General features: G+C 38.5%; 1 protein-coding gene across 2 annotated transcripts; it reads right to left on the reverse strand.

Moving 5' to 3' along the window:
- Positions 1–1,338: 1,338 nt before the first annotated feature.
- HDH (histidinol dehydrogenase) lies at positions 1,339–6,655 on the reverse strand. Of its 2 annotated transcripts, XM_088214391.1 has the most exons (15): positions 6,508–6,655; positions 6,356–6,422; positions 5,734–5,855; positions 5,564–5,616; positions 5,265–5,337; positions 4,986–5,087; positions 4,811–4,912; positions 4,620–4,691; positions 4,489–4,551; positions 4,337–4,378; positions 3,942–4,001; positions 3,682–3,792; positions 3,196–3,366; positions 2,932–3,022; positions 1,339–1,900 (listed from the first exon to the last, which is right to left on the reverse strand). In XM_088214391.1, exons 3-15 carry the CDS (start codon positions 5,824–5,826, stop codon positions 1,617–1,619), a joined length of 1,317 nt encoding a protein of 438 aa, XP_088070517.1. In that variant the 5' UTR covers positions 5,827–5,855; positions 6,356–6,422; positions 6,508–6,655; the 3' UTR covers positions 1,339–1,616. The 2 variants fall into 2 exon arrangements, with proteins under 2 accessions (XP_088070517.1, XP_021889782.1); XM_022034090.2 differs by having other exon boundaries at positions 6,356–6,647.
- Positions 6,656–18,245: the final 11,590 nt, after the last annotated feature.

An 18,245-nucleotide genomic window follows, 5' to 3' on the forward strand; every position in this document is an offset into this window, starting at 1 on the left:
ATTTATATTATTTTATTGAAATTATATATATATTTTTGGTCTATAATTAATTATCTATTTATTATATTAAAAATAATTAACTTTTTGGTCACCCTTTTGCTTTTGGTGGGTTTAAAATTAAATGGGTCGTGCTTTTGAATTTGTGTCTTTTTTCAATTTCAAATTTGAATGTGAAATTTCTGAAGTCTACATATTTAGTGTTTTAAAAAATCAACTGAAGTGGAGATTGACCAACGCTTGAAAAGTCTACCGTCTACACTACGCCCATTCTTGTTCACTTAAAAAATAACCGTTTTCTTTTAAACGAAAAATAAATTATCGATTGAACGGCGTGGGTAATTTTATTAATCGTTAAAATTGTTTTTAATAATTAAATGAGGTTTAAATTTTGGTAATTCCTAAAATTCTAATGCCGGTTTGATAAAAAAAAATAGAAGAATAAATTAAATAAAACTTTAATAATTATTATAATTTTATCACTAATATTATTTTCTATTATAACTGAATATTTAATACGTTTCCTTATTTTAAACATTCAATTATAAATTTTATTTCTGACCAAAAAGAATTAGAATGATTAAATTACATTTGAATAATCTAATAAAAATTTAAAATAAAATATTCGTTTATTAATTAAATTAATAATAATTAAAAATAAATCTCTGCGGTTATTAATTTATTTATATATTAATTTAATTTTATATCAGCCTCACACTTTCATTATTCGGCCAGCTATCCACACGCACAATCCTAACAATCTACGAGCAATTTGCAAACACGTCACTACATTACGTCATTACCACACGTCAGATCTCACGTGATGCCACGTGTTATCATCTGCCACGTTGGTTTTCATGGGTCACACCAGGCGATGCAGCCCAAAATGTCAGACCATAACTTATATATCTTATTTACACCCAAAAAATTAGAATTATTTATTCAATAAATCATTTTAAAATTATATACAAATATATTTTTCAATAATAAATTACAAAAAAAATTCGTAATATTAAGTATAATTATAACTGCATTCATTGTTATTTTAGAACAATATACATTTCATTTTATTGGGGTAAAGTTTTGAAATATATAATAAATTTTTTCAAACAAATATATAATTATATTACCATTTTTTTAATTATTTGATAATCGATTGACTGTTATAACTTTGACATCTATAAGAAATGAACTTGACATATATGTTTTTTGCAATCACTTCACTGGTATTTTTTTAAAAAAAAAAAAAACAGTGCCCCTAATTGTAACTATATCTATATAAAAACCCTAAAACCTCTATGTAATTTACCATATATTCAATCAGAGAAATCACAATTCCAGTTAGCAATTCAAATAACAGTTTCCAGCTTTATGTACCCACATAAATTAGGAAGTTATAATACAACCAGTTTGGGAAAATGCAAAATAAACTAAGACTTTCAACAGGTTGCAGCTTAAAAAAAAATCATTATGAAAATTTATGGAATTTGGAACTTTAATCTCCTGATGGGTAGCTACCATTTTCACCAGTTCAAGTTCCTCTTACCAGACCAAAACCAGAAGGTCAATATCAAGTACAACAAATACATGGCATATCAAGGCTGCATCAACAATCTAATTCATCTCATATTGCTAACATGCTTGGCTTCAATGTCTTGAAGCCTAAGAGTCACTGCTCTCTTGTGCGCTTCCAGTCCCTCGACTTCTGCCATTGTTGCCACGTATGGCCCGAGCTTCTGCAGACCTTCTGCAGTCAAAGATTGTACCGTCATGTATTTCACGAAAGAGTCCAGTGACACCCCACCATACATCCGAGCATATCCATAGGTTGGAAGGACATGATTTGTCCCGCTGGCATAATCTCCCACGCTCTCTGGTGTCCACTGCCCTAAAAACACGGAACCTGCAGGAATGATAATTCACATACTTAAAATTCATAGTTAATAGATTCCCATCAAGATTCAAATTTCCTGATCATGATAATGTATCTAAGAAGGTTCTAATGTTGATGTAAGATTACTTTCTTATTCTCAAATTCAGATTATGACAATAAATGTAACGGCCAGACTAAAAAATTGGTAAGACTCTAGTACTATGCAAGTTTGTCTCAGTTCAGACATGATTTTCCATATAATACCAAAATTCTAAAGTTCCCAGACAAACCCAATCTTCCAGTAAAGAAAGGATTAGTCGGTATTTGTTCCTCCTAATCACCCTCAATCTCAACACGTAGACTAAATGAAATGTTAACTTGATTTAGGAAACCATAACACGGGACCCTTCCTCTCACTGGGATAAATACAAGCAGATACCTGAGATAACGATAATGCAGTTTTGTGGATAATAATTATAAAGGGTAATTACGAAGTCCTCGAGCGTAGAGAATAGTTTACGACTAAATTTATTATTTTAAAAAAATAATGATCTAATCCATGCACAACATATTTGTAATTTCAATTGAATTTCTAAACAGTCATCAACTAGTTATATGTATCGAGAAATTAACAAAATAACAAATAATTCTACTTGAAAAACAAAAAGAAAAGAAAAATAAGAACTTTAGTTTATATAGTAAACAAAAAATAATAATGAGCATTTGTCTCTAACTACAGGTGTGCATAGCAGCATATTCTGTAAATAAGTCATTAAAAGAATATATATCCATTGAAGGACAAATTTGTTATTTTCAATTACCGGACATTCTTGTAATTCTACCCAAATAACAATGACTCATGTAATTTACCATAATTACAACGAAAAACATGGACAAGACTCTTTGAAACATTAAAAGGAAGCATAAAAGGATAGGCAACGCATTTATATACACTGTGCAAATACAACGGTAGAAACTGAAACCAGACTGGAAAATACAAAAATAATTACAACAAACCACAATAATAGATAAGAGAAGCGTAAAGCAGCATTATGGCTAACCTGCATTATTGATGAAAGCCTCCCATTTCTCTGCATCTTTTACATTAACAATCAAATGCTCAGGTGCATATAAATTTGAAAACGAGACTGCCTAAAATATCCAATAATCACAAGAACCTTCAGAAACAATATTTAAGCATCCTCATTTGGAATTACAACAGCAAAAATATACAGGCAATGGGTTCATAAAATACAACAGGCCTCGAAGTGCGAGTACGAAAGATTGCAGAAGAGAATACATAACAAAATAGATTTGGGACGAACCTCTATCATATCATGAGCAAGCACAATGAAACTATTGCTGAGAGCCTTTGAAGCAAACTCTCCCCTTGGAAGGCTCTGGCACTGTTTACTGATTTCCTCCTCAATAGCTTTTAGATCCACTCCATCCCCCACAAGAACAAGAACAACCTGACTATCAGGGCCATGCTCTGCCTGAAAGATGCAAACTAGTTACTTCTAACCTCAAAGTTATACACATGAAACTTAAAAGTCATGATAAGCTCCTTTTTATCTGGAGACACAAGTTATACAAGTACAAATTTTAAAATATGATATAGAAAGACATACATAAAAGAAACACACTTTAACCAAACTGGAAAGAGGAAGCCATGGAAATGGAGGATCAATCATATTCACAGAAGAAGATAATGTCTTTACAGGAGAATAGTTCCTTCAGTTAATTTCATGTCAAACAGCACTTTAGCAAAATTGATAATCAAGGAAAAGTAGGATAAATCAAGCAAACACCTGAGAAAGCAAATCTGCTGCTATATGAACAGGACTGGCATGTTTGTCAGCAATGACCAAGACTTCTGAAGGACCAGCAGGCATGTCAATGGAAATCATTGCTTCGCTATTCTGTTGGGGAAACAAGATCAAAATACACCAAGTGAAGTTGAGAAGAAAACAATAAATGCAAGTGTATATATCTCTCTCTCTTTTTCCTTTTCTTTCTGAATAACATGAAAATATAAACAAGTCTCGGGAATAAGGAAACATATTTATACTTGAAGAATCATTTTTGCAGCTGTGACATATTGATTTCCAGGCCCAAATATTTTCTCAACCTGTAAAATCACAACAAAAAAATGTTTGTAGTTTATAGATCTCGTAGAACTGTCAACAGACTTATGATGCCTTGTACCAGAGTTTGGATGCAAAGACAAGCAGATCCAATAGAAGTCCTTTCGACTGATCTCTAAGATTTTGAATGAATGGGTAAACCATGATTCATTAATGAATAGATATGCATGTGATAATAGCCTTTTAGCTAGTCATTTAGATTTCTCAAATTATGTAGATCCTTCAATATCTTCTTTATCTAATAGTCACGCTTATATACTAGTCACATATAAGCATCGCATTCTAGCAACAGAAAAATAAATTTGAGGATGATCAGTACCTTGGGACAGGATTGTGTCCCCCAAGCCATAGCAGCTATAGCCTGTAAAGTGAGAATTATCCAACTACAAAATTTGACATAGAAAAAAAGAAACAATAACTATATAAAAGCACAAGATTACACATAAGCATTATTAATGCATGTTTTCACACCTGAGCTCCTCCAGCTTTAAGGATATGAGTAACACCAGCCTTCTTTGCACAGTATAGCACCTCCTGCAGGAAAACACCATAAGCTCTCCTTTTATACTCTTTTAAGATATTTCAGAAATGAAAGGAAATACCTTACAGATACTGCCATCCTTGCTTGGTGGAGTTGCAAGAACTACAGTTTGACATCCAGCAATTTGTGCGGGCTGGAATACAGGATCAGACATAGTTTTAGATCAAATTTGGTCACTGTCAAGAATTATAACAAAGATAATTGAACAATATACCAGTAGAATGTTAAATAGAGTATACATGACCAACATACAATAGAAAGCATTAGAGCTGTTGAAGGTAAAACAGCAGTTCCTCCCGGTACATAAAGACCAACAGAACCAATGCTCCTTGCCACCCTTTTGCATATAACACCCTGACAAACTTGTTACACTCAAGGTTAATAAGAGATAAATTAGAGAAAGGAGAAAACAATAAAATACACTTACTTTCATATTTTCAACAGTTTTTTCAGTCGACTTTTGAGCAAGATGAAATGCATATATGTTCTGATATGCAACATCAAATGCTTCTTTAATTGTTGCATCAAGCTGCAAGAAATAAATGCGTAAAAGATAAGTGAATGCTAGAAACAAATAAATAAAATAAAAAACTATATAAACATGACTTGAAAGAAACTTAAAGAAATTCTTGATCTCACTCTTCTCTCTCCTACCAGTTAACTCAGTGAAATTCTAAATAAAGATAAAGAATGTTCCAATAAATACCTCTGGATCAGGAAGGTCAGAGACATTTTCAACAATCTGATTCAGTTGAACTTTGTCAAACCTTTCAGTGAATCTGCAAAAGGAGTGTATCTGCAGATTATCAAAGTTGAAGCCTTGCTACTAAACAAATCCATTGCCATAGGTAATTCCCTTCTCTTTCTTTCTCCTTTTCTTCATAATGAACCCAAAAGAGTTATTTTCTAACTAAAAGAATTTTTTTTTCACCTTTATGGGAAAATAAAAACCAACCAGAAGTTTAAAATATAAGTGTTAATATAGCATTAACAAAAAGCACCAACTGTTTAACTGCAGCATCGCCTCTATTTCTGACATCATCGATTATGGGCTGGACCTGCCAAAATATACATATATGTCAATGTATCCATAATACCATATTTGAATACCATAAAAATTTTCAGAATTTCTGAACAAGAGAAAACCAGGTTTGATGGAGACCAATGAGGCTTACTGTGCCAAAAATGGAAGAAAAGTCTATGCGAGGACGAGCCTTGAGGCTTTCCACCTCAGCATGAGTAAGCTCCGATAACCTATATGACTTCATTGAGCACCTTATATTGTTAAGATTCCGTCCTGTTACAGCAATGATATTGAGATAATAAGATGAGAAGCATGTATTTCCTTATATTTATGTATATATGACACAACATTACATATATATTTTCCTTTTCCATCAAAATTAAACATGTAACAGATGACACATTGAATCAAACTATGAATTTGAGAACAATTATGTCATAAAGGAGACTAATGAGGTATATCAACTACAAAGACATCTCATTCTTTTTTCCGTTTTTTAGAGCATGAGCTATGAAGATATTTCAAGTATGCTAACAGCAAGATGATTCTGCAAAAAAAAAAACTAAAGAGCAGTTGTCAAAAACATCGCATTACACTGCAACGCATTCTCTGAAAAAGGAAAAAGAACAAAGTGAAGCAAGAACACAATTTAATCAAATAACCATATAAATACCATCTAGGAGTCAACTATTTAGGCTAAATTTACTCTTTATACTGCACCATAACAATATATTCCAGTAGCAAAACAATTAAAAATCGATTAAACTATATACCTGCAAGAACACAATAAGATGAATGCTTCAGATTTTTGCTGGCTCGAACCAATTGAAACCGATGACTCTGCAATGATTTAACAAAAAAGTTGCTCCGGTTAATGCATAGAAGCTGAGCATCCATCACCAACCTTATTCAGTTATTACTGTACCCTGCGATAATCATAAAAACACTAGCATAAGTGGATCCTATGTCATTATGGTGACGGCTGGCTAAAAGGAAAAACCTAGCCCCTCTCTCTTCCTTCTGTCGACACCGGAGGAAGAGAAGAAGGTCTAAAGACCGTTTTCCAACACGACAACGTTTAGAGAGGTTCCTTTAGGGTGCAACTGGGCCGAGAAAGGCGAAAAGGAGAAGAAAGAAAAAAGAGACATGGGCTGGGCTTCCCTAGCCTGGCCCGAGGAAGGAAGTAAAAGAAAGGAAAGCATCAAAAAGATCGTCCAACGTCACCGTCGATTCAAACTTCCGTCGCCGATCAGCCCTGCCGATTCCGGGTACCCCCCGACCAGACTCACAACTGGGTGAAATTTTCCGGGTCAAGCCAGTTTGTTTTATTTCATTTTTAGCTCATCAGACTTTCTGGTCGGGTCAAATTACACTCATCGTTTCCATTTTCTCACTCTCACAAGTCAAACCCTAATATCTGAACAAGCATTACTTGTTACATATCGAACAAAATTGGAAAATCAGGAATTTTTTTGAAATTCTCAGAATACCCAAAGCTAAAAATCAACTGAATATACCATTTACATTACTTGTTACATATCGAAGCTAACCCAAATGGAAACCGGGTCTGCATAATCAGAACCCGGTAAACCCATAAAAAAGACAACAATGAATAAGAAATTCTATGAATACAGTAATAGATCACCTTTATCCATACCCTCTACAGAATAATACATCCAAAAGCTTCCAACATGGTGAGTTGAGCGAAGATCAATGCTTCGAGTTGGTATCTGAGTTATGCCCAGGAGGAGTAGCAGCTGGGGCTATGGAGTTCGAGCTAAGGCCCCCGCCACCTTCTTCCCCTGCTTTCTTCTTCTTCCCAGTCAACCCAATGGCGGAAGCCACAATCTTGATCATCTTAACCTTGATCTGGCCTCTCTTTGGAGGGAGACAGTGGTTTCTCTTCTTGGTGACCGCTGTGACCTCCATTGCTCTTAATATGGTTGCAGCTACAGGAAGAAAAAATGGAGAAACAACACAGAGTAGGAGACTTGGAGGAGAATTGAAGAGGTACTGGGAGATGGGTTTTGCAGTTTGGAGTGTTTGGAGTGTTTGTTTGAGAAGATAAGAGAGTTAAGCGAGAATGGTGGAGAATGAACATGCATACGTATATATATATATGTATGCATATGTATGTAATGGTGTATGGATATGATAGATGAAAGAAGTTGGTTGCTTGGTCGCCAAGACAACAGTCAGTTACGATGAAGAAGATGAAATGGACTGGAAGTAAAATCAGGTGGGTCAATTCAGTACAGGTAGAGTGCATTTTTTCTTTTTGGAAGTTATCATCTTACACGACTCTACTAGCTTGAAATTTGAAAGAAAATTCACTTATTTGTCAGTTCACACTGCAAATAAGGTGACATATAAAAATATTTAAATTAAATTAATTAATTAAAAAAATTGGAGATCACTATAATACAATGAAGATTTTTTTGCCTTCATATATACCCACACACACACACACACATATATATATATATATATATATATCTATTTAAGTTGTCAAACGAGTAATGTCCTAATCTAACACAAACAAAGGAATTCAAATTCATGTGAACAAATGTGAACAAGCAACATAAATCCTATAACATGTGCATAAGAATTTTACTATCAACGAGAGCACGAGGGATTAAGATAACAACTTGAAAATATGGCAATCAACTTGTATTTATAACACCGAACATTTATTGCATTAAATAAATTTTTAAAACGTGAATAATGTTATTTAAAAAAAAAATTATTTCAAAAATTAAATAATAAAATTTTAAATTATTTTACGAATTAAATATAATAAATAAATTTAATATTGAGTTTTGTTGATTTAAAAATATTAGTGATTGAATTTGGACCATTATTTTCATTTTTCCTCTATCAAATTAATAATCATACTATAAAATAAAAATTTAAAAATAAAACCCAATAGAGTTTCACAATTAAACCCTTTAAAAAAACATTATTGCGACTTAATTTTTTTTCAAAAAATCAATTTATTGACACTAATTAATATTTAGTAATCAAAAAGTTTATTTATTATTTTTTAATTAATTGCATACATTTCAAATCTTATGTTAAAATTAAATAATTTGAAATAGACAAAGAAAAGTCAAAATGTTGGACCAAAGGAAGCAATTAACTAGAGATGATAACTAGTTCGATTCAATATATATATATATATATATATAGAGAGAGAGAGAGAGAGAGAGAGAGAGGGAGTTTTGATTATGAATTTCATTGAAAAATATGCACTCTTATCATGACCCACAATGCACACGTGCGGAAATTATTGCGTATGACGTAGTTTCTCTTCAATTGACTTGATTTCTTTCTTCTGGGAATTGAACCTGAAATTTACATGTGCATTATGTACGTATATATATATATATATATATGAAAATTAATCGTCATTATGCCGTCATGACTCGATAGAATAAATAAATAACGAAATTTTATTTTTCATACCTCCTTTTTATGGAAAACGTGTTGGATTTGGACATGAATTGGGCAACAAAACATTAGACTATTTGGTATGCATAATACATGGAGAGAAAAATGTATGTTTTATCATTGTTATATTCAAATATATATATATATATTATCCTTGTATGGGTAGATGCATTGCACCTCCAATATTATAATTTTTATAATTAATATATGCTAAAGTATGCACAATAATAATAATAATAATAAATGTGTACGTAATACCCTAAAAAATCGAACAGTTAAAAATTGATCTTAGAATTCAATGGTCCAAAGTCACCCATAACCCCATATAAGTTGTGATTTCATTGGGATCTCATGCAAATAGAAAGAGCTGGGAGTTGATGGTGACGGTGTTGAGAGCCAATGACAACGACAAAGGAAAAGATTCAAAGTGGGTCGGACTCTGAGTTTAGTTTCGGGCTCCTAGTGAGTTGATATTGGGCTTAAGCTGAATCACAAACTGGCCAAATATTGGAATGCAATTATGACCTAGCATGAAGTCTAGGATCCTTTTAAAAAAATGATGAGTGGGCAAAGCTCGATAAATAAAGGGAGCCAGTCATAATAAATTTAACCCAAAAGTCTTAAAATGGGCTTATTTTGAAAAGCTCAAACGAATAAACCTAATTCATTTTGTGAAGCTAAAATAAAAATTCTTAAAAAATGGTGAACATTAATTAGAGTAAATCAAGTGATAATTAAGAAAATAGATCTATATGTAGGCCTGAATCCATAATAAAATTTAAGAATAATATGACAAACAAACTAGACTAATAACGAAATAACGAGTTGTGTCAAAATTTGAAATTCAGTAAAAATAAAAGGAAAGATGTTTATAATAGGGACATTAGATTGATAGCTCAAATAATTCAAAATAAATGGAATGGGTGATTTTAAATGGAAAATACATGTAGATACATAAGAAATAGTATCGCATAGATAAATATATATACATAACGAAATAATAATATTATTATTGTTATAGCTCATGTACATAAACAGCAAGAAAATTAAAACAATGAAAAACAATAAAAGCGATGGGCCTAAATAAATAAAAGGAATATTAATGTGGTAAGTGGTCGGTTGCCAGGAGTGGTGAAGTGGGGAGAGTGTGTGGCCGTGTGATGGCTGGCGAGTGCTAAGGATGGCGAAACAATATGTGTGTGTGATTTGAGGTGGCCGGTGAGTGCCAAGGATGGCGGAACAGTGTGTGTGGACTTAAGGTGGCTGGTGAGTGTCAGGGTGACAGAACAGTATGTGTGTGTATGGCCTCGAGGTGGGAGGTGAGTGTCAGGGTGGTGGAACGGTGTGTGTGGTCTTGAAATGGCCGTTGAGAGCCGAGTGTGGGTGTGTGGCCATTACGGTTGAGTGTGAATCCGTCTATTAGTAGTATTATATAGTTTCCATTAACATTTATTGGCGGAGCCGCCGTGCCGGAGTTGCGATTTGGGCCGAAAGGGGCCCTGGGCCTAATTTGGAATTTTTTTTGGAACACGTGCAGGTACCAGTAGTGCGTTTCAGTTCCCCGAGAAAAATTCAGGGAAAATTAGGGACAGCCTGTAGGCGCACTGTGAAGCCGTGTTCGCACCCCAAAACGAGTAAGGACCCCTCACCCTATTTCCTATCACGGTATTAAAGCTTAATAAATAATTAAACGGTATTTTGAGACTTTATAGATGTATAACTGATTGAGGTTGCCAATGGAGTCTGAGTCTGATACAATGTTGGTCTGTTATAGTTTGATCTGTTTTACAGTTTTAAATGCAGTATGAGGTTTGATGTTTTCATTTTATAGTTTCGTGTGCATATTTTACTGTTTTACTGATTATGGATCGAATGACTGGGATGTTGATGTTGTATGTTGTCTGTTTGGCATAAATTACCGTTTTGCTGGTTTGTATGCGAATTGATGATGCTGATTGAGGGAAAGAATAATGGAAGATTGTATAAATTGATAATTGTGTAATGGGGTCAGCCTGACTAGATATCCTGGGAGATGGTGGACGGACCGAGTCCGTAGGGGACCCTACCGGGATTGTGGTCTCTCATACCGGACGGGGTATGGAGATCTTATGTGTTTTGGCGCCCATACCGGACGAGGTATGGGGACGGCCCTGGAATCTGATTACAAGTATTAAGGGTAACGGGTAGCGGGACCCCTATGGATCCCCATGGATACTAGTAGGCTGGTGAATGAGGAAAAGTAATTGTGAAATGATTGAATTGCAAGGGTGTGATAAGTATTATGTTACACAGTTTATATGATTTCATGATGATGATAATGTTATTCCTTTCGTATATTGTTTTATGAATTTCACCGAGGTAAGTGAATGGTAAAATGTTTTATTACTGATAAATGAGTTTATTATAAATTATGCTCCATTGGTCTTTTTGTGTTTTCTACCCACCTTTATCTCCGTGACGGTGAGATATCGTGATGTCCTTATTGGGCTAGTGTAGCTCATTCCTTATTTAATCATTTCATATCAGGAAGACATCGTTCCCGAGCCCGTTCCGCAAGAAGACGACGAAGGGGACGCCTAAAGACTCCAAAGTCATATTTATAGCTTACTTCCGAATTTCTCTTTTAGTTAGTTTGATCTTTTATATTTTGAGCACGTTTTTCTGGTTTCAGTGTAAGGGATGTTAATCGAATTTTGACTTCGCTTCCGCATTTGATATTTTTAATATACATTCCATTTTAAATTTCCGGGGCCGTTACAGTTGGTATCAGAGCCGCATTTCCTCGGACCCATCCCTTACACTATAGTCCTTTAAAGAAATACTCACCGATTGGTCGTTACTCAACCATTCCTTGTGAATGCAGGTACACAGAAATGAGGAGAGGAAGGCCCCCACTAAACCGAGCGGTCCAAGATAATTCGCTTCGGGAAGATTTAGACAGATTATATGAGATGGTGGAAGCTCTCGTAGCTGCCCAGCGAAGGCAAGAGGAGAGAAGGGAGTTACCCGGACCTCCTCCGCTAGCGCAGGTTGAGCCCCCGCTACAGCAGGCTGATCCCGAGCCACCCCGGCAGGAGCCTGTTCCTCCACAGTACCACCCGGCACCACAGTCGCAGTACGACCCGGTACCACAGCCACAGTACCAACAGGTGCCGCCACAGCACATTCCAATGCCCCCACCACATCAGCAGGCGCCACCACAGGGTCCCCCAATTCACCCTTAGCCGGTCCCAGTTCCTCTACCTCGGGACCCCGCTCCCTCCTTGATCGACCCCAGCTTCATAGAGAGGTACAGAAGACTGAACCCTTCTACTTTTTTAGGGGGATCCTCTTTCGAAGAGGCCCAATACTGGCTGGCAGAGACTGAGAGAGCTTTCGAGACCTTGGGAGTAGTTCCTGAGCAGAGGGCTGCCATTGCCTCCTACATGCTGGTAGGGGAGGCAGTACGCTGGTGGGAGCTCAAGCAGCGTTTACAACCTTACCCAGAAGGATGCCGACGCAGACCCGGACGTGGTACATGGTATGTATACTATCTCTGGCCACATTGCTCATGTTTTGTTTGATACTGGTGCATCACATTCTTTTATTTCACATGTTCTTGCTTCCAAAATTTGTATATCACCTGATAGACTTAATTCATTTTTGCTTGTATCTACCGCTAGGGAGGAAACATTGCTAGGAGAGGTTGTTTACAGGGCATGTGCCGTGGAGATAGCAGATAGGAAATTGAGGGTAGACCTGATAGGGTTAGACACAGGGGATTTTGATGTAATCCTAGGAATGGATTGGCTAGCGGCGTATCACGCCACCATAGACTGCTTTAACAAAAAGATTGTATTTAATCCTCCCAACGAGGAGCCATTTACAAGTTAATAAAATTATTCGGTACTGATTTCCCCTAATGGCAAATTCTTTTCTTCTAAATTCCCAGTGCCTTAATATTATATTTTCTCTAACTAGGTAAACCCAAGAAAGAAGTTTGTATCCAAGAGATTCCAGTAGTCCGAGACTTTCCAGACGTATTTTCGGATGAACTGCCCGGTCTACCAGGGGACAGAGAGGTCGAGTTCACCATAGACTTACAGCCAAGAACCCAGCCCATCTCGGTAGCTCCTTACCGAATGAGCCGCATCGAGATGGAAGAGCTAAGGAAATAAATCACTGAGTTACAAAACAGTGGCTTTATTAGACACAGCAGTTCCCCATGGGGTTCCGGGGTTACTTTTGCAAAGAAAGGGGATGGAACATTGAGACTGTGCATTGATTATAAAAGGATAAACAAGGTAACAATTAAGAACAAGTACCCTCTTCCCCGGATTGATGACCTTTTCGATCAGTTGCAGGGTGCACAGGTCTTTTCCAAAATAGATCTACGATCAGGTTACCATCAGGTAAAAGTGAGAGCCGAAGACATCCCCAAGACGGCATTCCGAACCAGGTACGGACACTATGAGTTCCTGGTTATGCCGTTTGGGCTAACCAACGCCCCGGCCATCTTTATGGATCTAATGAACAGAATCTTCAGAGAATTCTTGGATCAATTTGTCATCGTGTTCATCGATGATATCTTAGTCTACTCAAAAAGTAGGGAAGAACATGCTCATCATCTTGCCCAAGTCCTACAAGTACTCAGGGAAAAGAAGTTGTATGCGAAGTTGAGCAAGTGTGGATTTTGACTCGAACAAACCGCCTTCCTAGGATATGTTATATCGAAGGAAGGGGTGTCGGTGAACCCCGAAAAGGTTGAAGCGGTACTTGGTTGGGAAAGGCTGACGACAGTTAAGGAAATTCGCAGTTTCTTAGGGATGGCAGGTTATTACCGCCGGTTTGTCGAAGGGTTCTCTAGTCTAGCAGCTCCTCTGACCCGACTCACAAAGAAGAATGCAAGGTTTGAATGGAATGAGAACTGCGAGAGGAGTTTTTCGGAGTTGAAGAAGCGACTGACTACTGCACCAGTGCTGGCTCTACCGAGTGGATCAGGAGGGTACACAGTTTATAGTGATGCCTCCTATCTGGGCCTGGGTTGTGTCCTAATGCAGCATGGAAAGGTTATAGCATATGGGTCTAGACAGCTAAAGAATCATGAGAAGAACTATCCTATCCATGACTTAGAGCTTGCCGCAATCATACACGCCTTGAAAGCCTGGCACCATTATTTGTATGGAGAGACCTTTCAGATCTACACCGATCATAAAAGTTTGAAGCATATCTTCACTCAGAAGGATCTCAACATGCGTCAGAGAAGGTGGATGGAACTCCTCAAGGACTATGATTGTGACATCCTATACCATCCAGGTAAGGGCAACGTGGTGGCCGATGCCCTCAGCAGAAAAAGTCCAGGCACCCTAGCCCATCTGATGGTTTCAGAATATAGGTCCATTGGGGCTACACAGCAGGTTCGCCTGCGAGACCTGAAGAGAATCACATGTTTGGGTCACCTAGCAGTCCAACCCGAGTTAATCCAAAGAATAAAAGAAGTCCAATTAGTCGACCCCGCCCTAGTAACCTGTAAGAAGAATGCAGAACAGGGAGTGAGCTCAGAATTTCAGATCTCTGCCGACGGATTGATTCGTTTCAAGGACAGAGTGTGTGTCCCAGACGACAGTGAGTTAAAAAGAGACATCATGACAGAGTCCCATAGTTCAAGGTTCGCCATGCATCCAGGAAGTATGAAAATGTACCAAACTATGCGACCTCGGTTCTGGTGGAATGGGATGAAGAGAGATATAGCCGACTTTGTATCTAAGTGCTTGGTATGTCAGCAGGTCAAAGCAGAACATCAACGCCCAGGTGGGTTACTTCAGCCTTTACCGATTCCAGAGTGGAAGTGGGAACATATCACCATGGACTTTGTATCGGGACTACCCAAGGCACGATCGGGACATGATGCTATATGGGTAATTGTTGACCGACTCACTAAGTCTTCCCACTTCTTGGCCATCAGAATGACTGATCCTTTGGACAAGTTGGCAAGAATGTATATCCGGGAGGTAGTCAGACTGCATGGATTTCCAGTAACAGTGGTATCCGACAGGGATCCCTTATTCACTTCTCGGTTTTGGAATAGTTTCCAGCAAGCTATGGGAACAAAGCTGTCACTTAGTATTGCTTTCCACCCCCAAACCGATGGACAATCAGAAAGGACAATTCGTACGCTGGAGGATATGCTCCGAGCTTGTGTCCTTGACTCCGGGGGCCATTGGGACGACCACCTACCCCTGATAGAGTTTGTTTACAACAACAGTTAGCAAGCAAGCATCGGCATGGCCCCATTTGAGGTGCTATACGGGCGTCCGTGCAGGTCACCGATCTGTTGGGAAAAAGTGGGCGATAGAAGATTGTTCGGCCCGAATTTGGTAGAAGAAACCACGTCCAAGATAGTTAAGATCAAGAAGAACATCCAGACAGCTCAGAGTAGGCAGAAGAGTTATGCTGATACCCGGAGGAGAGACCTGGCCTTTGAGAAAGGCGACCGGGTGTTTCTTAAAGTCACCCCCTTCAAGGGAATTAGTAGGTTCGGCAGGAGGAAAAAATTAAACCCCAGATATATTGGACCCTTTGAAATCTTAGACAAGATTGGTACCACTGCCTACAGACTTGCACTGCCTCCTGAGCTCTCCCGGGTTCATAATGTGTTTCATGTATCTATGCTACGTAAGTACAATCTGGACCCTTCTCATGTCTTGGCTCATGAACCGCTTCCACTCCGAGAGGACTTGACTTATGAAGAAGTACCGGTCAGTATCACGGACCGAGAAAGCAGAATACTCCGCAACCGGAAAATATCATTTGTAAAAGTCATGTGGCAGAACCACACGCCCAGGGAGGCGACTTGGGAACTGGAATCAGAATTTAGGGCCCAATATCCCCACCTGTTTGATCAAGAGTAATGAGGCAAATTTGGGGACCAAATTTCTTTAAGGGGGGGAGAGTTGTAGTACCCGGAAAAGGGGCCGAAAAAAAAAAGTCACGTCAGCAGGCCCGGTCAGCAGTCCCGGCCAACCAGGACCTGCCACGTGGCAATACCACGTCGTTCCGAAACGGGCCACGTTGGCGATCCGCGTAGGCGCGATCGGACGACCCAGATCAAGCGTGCGATCGGACGGCCCAGATTAAAATAAAATGGATGGCTGAGATCAAAAGGGCAAAGGGTTATAAATAGAACCCCCACACCAGACCACAAACCCTAACCACCTGCCGCTCCCCGAAGTGACGAACCAGAAGCCGGCCGCCGCCACCCACCGCCGCACCGGAGGGATTTCCAGCCGCCGATCGAGGTAAATTTCATACCCCCGACTCGTTTTTCCACGCTGATTTCCCCAGTGGCCAAATCGGAGCCAAAATCCCGGCCAAACGGCTGGAAAACACGGTCGAAAGCCAGCGGCACCGCCACGCCTCTTCTCGATTTTTGCCTCCGATGAGGCCCTTCCCAGCCTCCGTTTAATGCAATTTTTATATCACCGTGATCACCATTCTTTTCTCTACAGGTTGATCGGAGCCGAATCACCAAAACACGAACTTCACCGGAGAGCCGCGGCACCCGAGAGCACCGCCGCCGGTAAGCTTCGGTTTTCCGTAAATTTTCGGCCCCCCGAGGGCCGTAGGGTTGTTTTATCACAGGAACCAATGCGAGTGTGGCCGAATTCGGCCGAAAACGGCCAACTCGAGGCAAACTGCCGCCGCAAGCAGCGGCGCCGTCGCCGGAGCACGGCGGAGCCGCCGTGCCGGAGTTGCGATTTGGGCCGAAAGGGGCCCTGGGCCTAATTTGGGATTTTTTTTGGAACACGTGCAGGTACCAGTAGTGCGTTTCAGTTCCCCGATAAAAATTCAGGGAAAATTAGGGACAGCCTGTAGGCGCACTGTGAAGCCGTGTTCGGACCCCGAAACGAGTAAGGACCCCTCACCCTATTTCCTATCACGGTATTAAAGCTTAATAAATAATTAAACGGTATTTTGAGACTTTATAGATGTATAACTAATTGAGGTTGCCAATGGAGTCCGAGTCTGATACAATGTTGGTCTGTTATAGTTTGATATGTTTTACAGTTTTAAATGCAGTATGAGGTTTGATGTTTTCATTTTATAGTTTCGTGTGCATATTTTACTGTTTTACTGATTATGGATCGAATGACTGGGATGTTGATGTTGTATGTTGTCTGTTTGGCATAAATTACCGTTTTGCTTGTTTGTATGCGAATTGATGATGCTGATTGAGGGAAAGAATAATGGAAGATTGTATAAATTGATAATTGTGTAATGGGGTCAGCCTGACTAGATATCCTGGGAGATGGTGGACGGACCGAGTCCGTAGGGGACCCTACCGGGATTGTGGTCTCTCATACCGGACGGGGTATGGAGATCTTATGTGTTTTGGCGCCCATACTGGACGAAGTATGGGGACGGCCCGTTTCACCCTCATATCGGACGGGGTATTGAGGTTTACAGTTTTGGCGCCCATACCGGACGGGGTATGGGGACGGCCCTGGAATCTGATTACAAGTATTAAGGGTAACGGGTAGCGGGACCCCTATGGATCCCCATGGATACTAGTAGGCTAGTGAATGAGGAAAAGTAATTGTGAAATGATTGAATTGCAAGGGCGTGATAAGTATTATGTTACACAGTTTATATGATTTCATGATGATGATAATGTTATTGCTTTCGTATATTGTTTTATGAATTTCACCGAGGTAAGTGAATGGTAAAAGGTTTTATTACGGATAAATGAGTTTATTGTAAATTTTGCTCCATTGGTCTTTTGTGTTTTATACCCACCTTTATCTCCGTGACGGTGAGATATCGTGATGTCCTTACTGGGCTAGTGTAGCTCATTCCTTATTTAATCATTTCATATCAGGAAGACATCGTTCCCGAGCCCATTCCGCAAGAAGACGACGAAGGGGACGCCTAAAGACTTCAAAGTCATATTTATAGCTTACTTCCGAATTTCTCTTTTAGTTAGTTTGATCTTTTATATTTTGAGCACGTTTTTCTGGTTTCAGTGTAAGGGATGTTAATCGAATTTTGACTTCGCTTCCGCATTTGATATTTTTAATATACATTCCATTTTAAATTTTCGGGGCCGTTACACAAACACTTGTGAGTCTAGTTAGATCACGGGACATTACAGTGTATATTTATTAATTATTATATATATATACATAAATTACAATAAATAAAAATTATAAAAAAATATAAATTAAAATAATTTTA

This window comes from Carica papaya, chromosome 2, assembly GCF_054855325.1.
Source record: "Carica papaya isolate Zhongbai chromosome 2, ASM5485532v1, whole genome shotgun sequence".
Lineage (NCBI taxonomy): Eukaryota > Viridiplantae > Streptophyta > Magnoliopsida > Brassicales > Caricaceae > Carica > Carica papaya.

Coding starts and splice junctions, on each gene's coding strand:
- HDH (XM_022034090.2), bottom strand. CDS start 6,479: ATGGATGCTCAGCTTCTATGCATTAACCGGAGCAACTTTTTTGTTAAA. Junction 5,856..6,355: donor ATCTTATTGTGTTCTTGCAG/GTATATAGTTTA, acceptor TTGCTGTAACAG/GACGGAATCTTAACAATATA. Junction 3,367..3,681: donor CAGCAGATTTGCTTTCTCAG/GTGTTTGCTTGA, acceptor TGCATCTTTCAG/GCAGAGCATGGCCCTGATAG.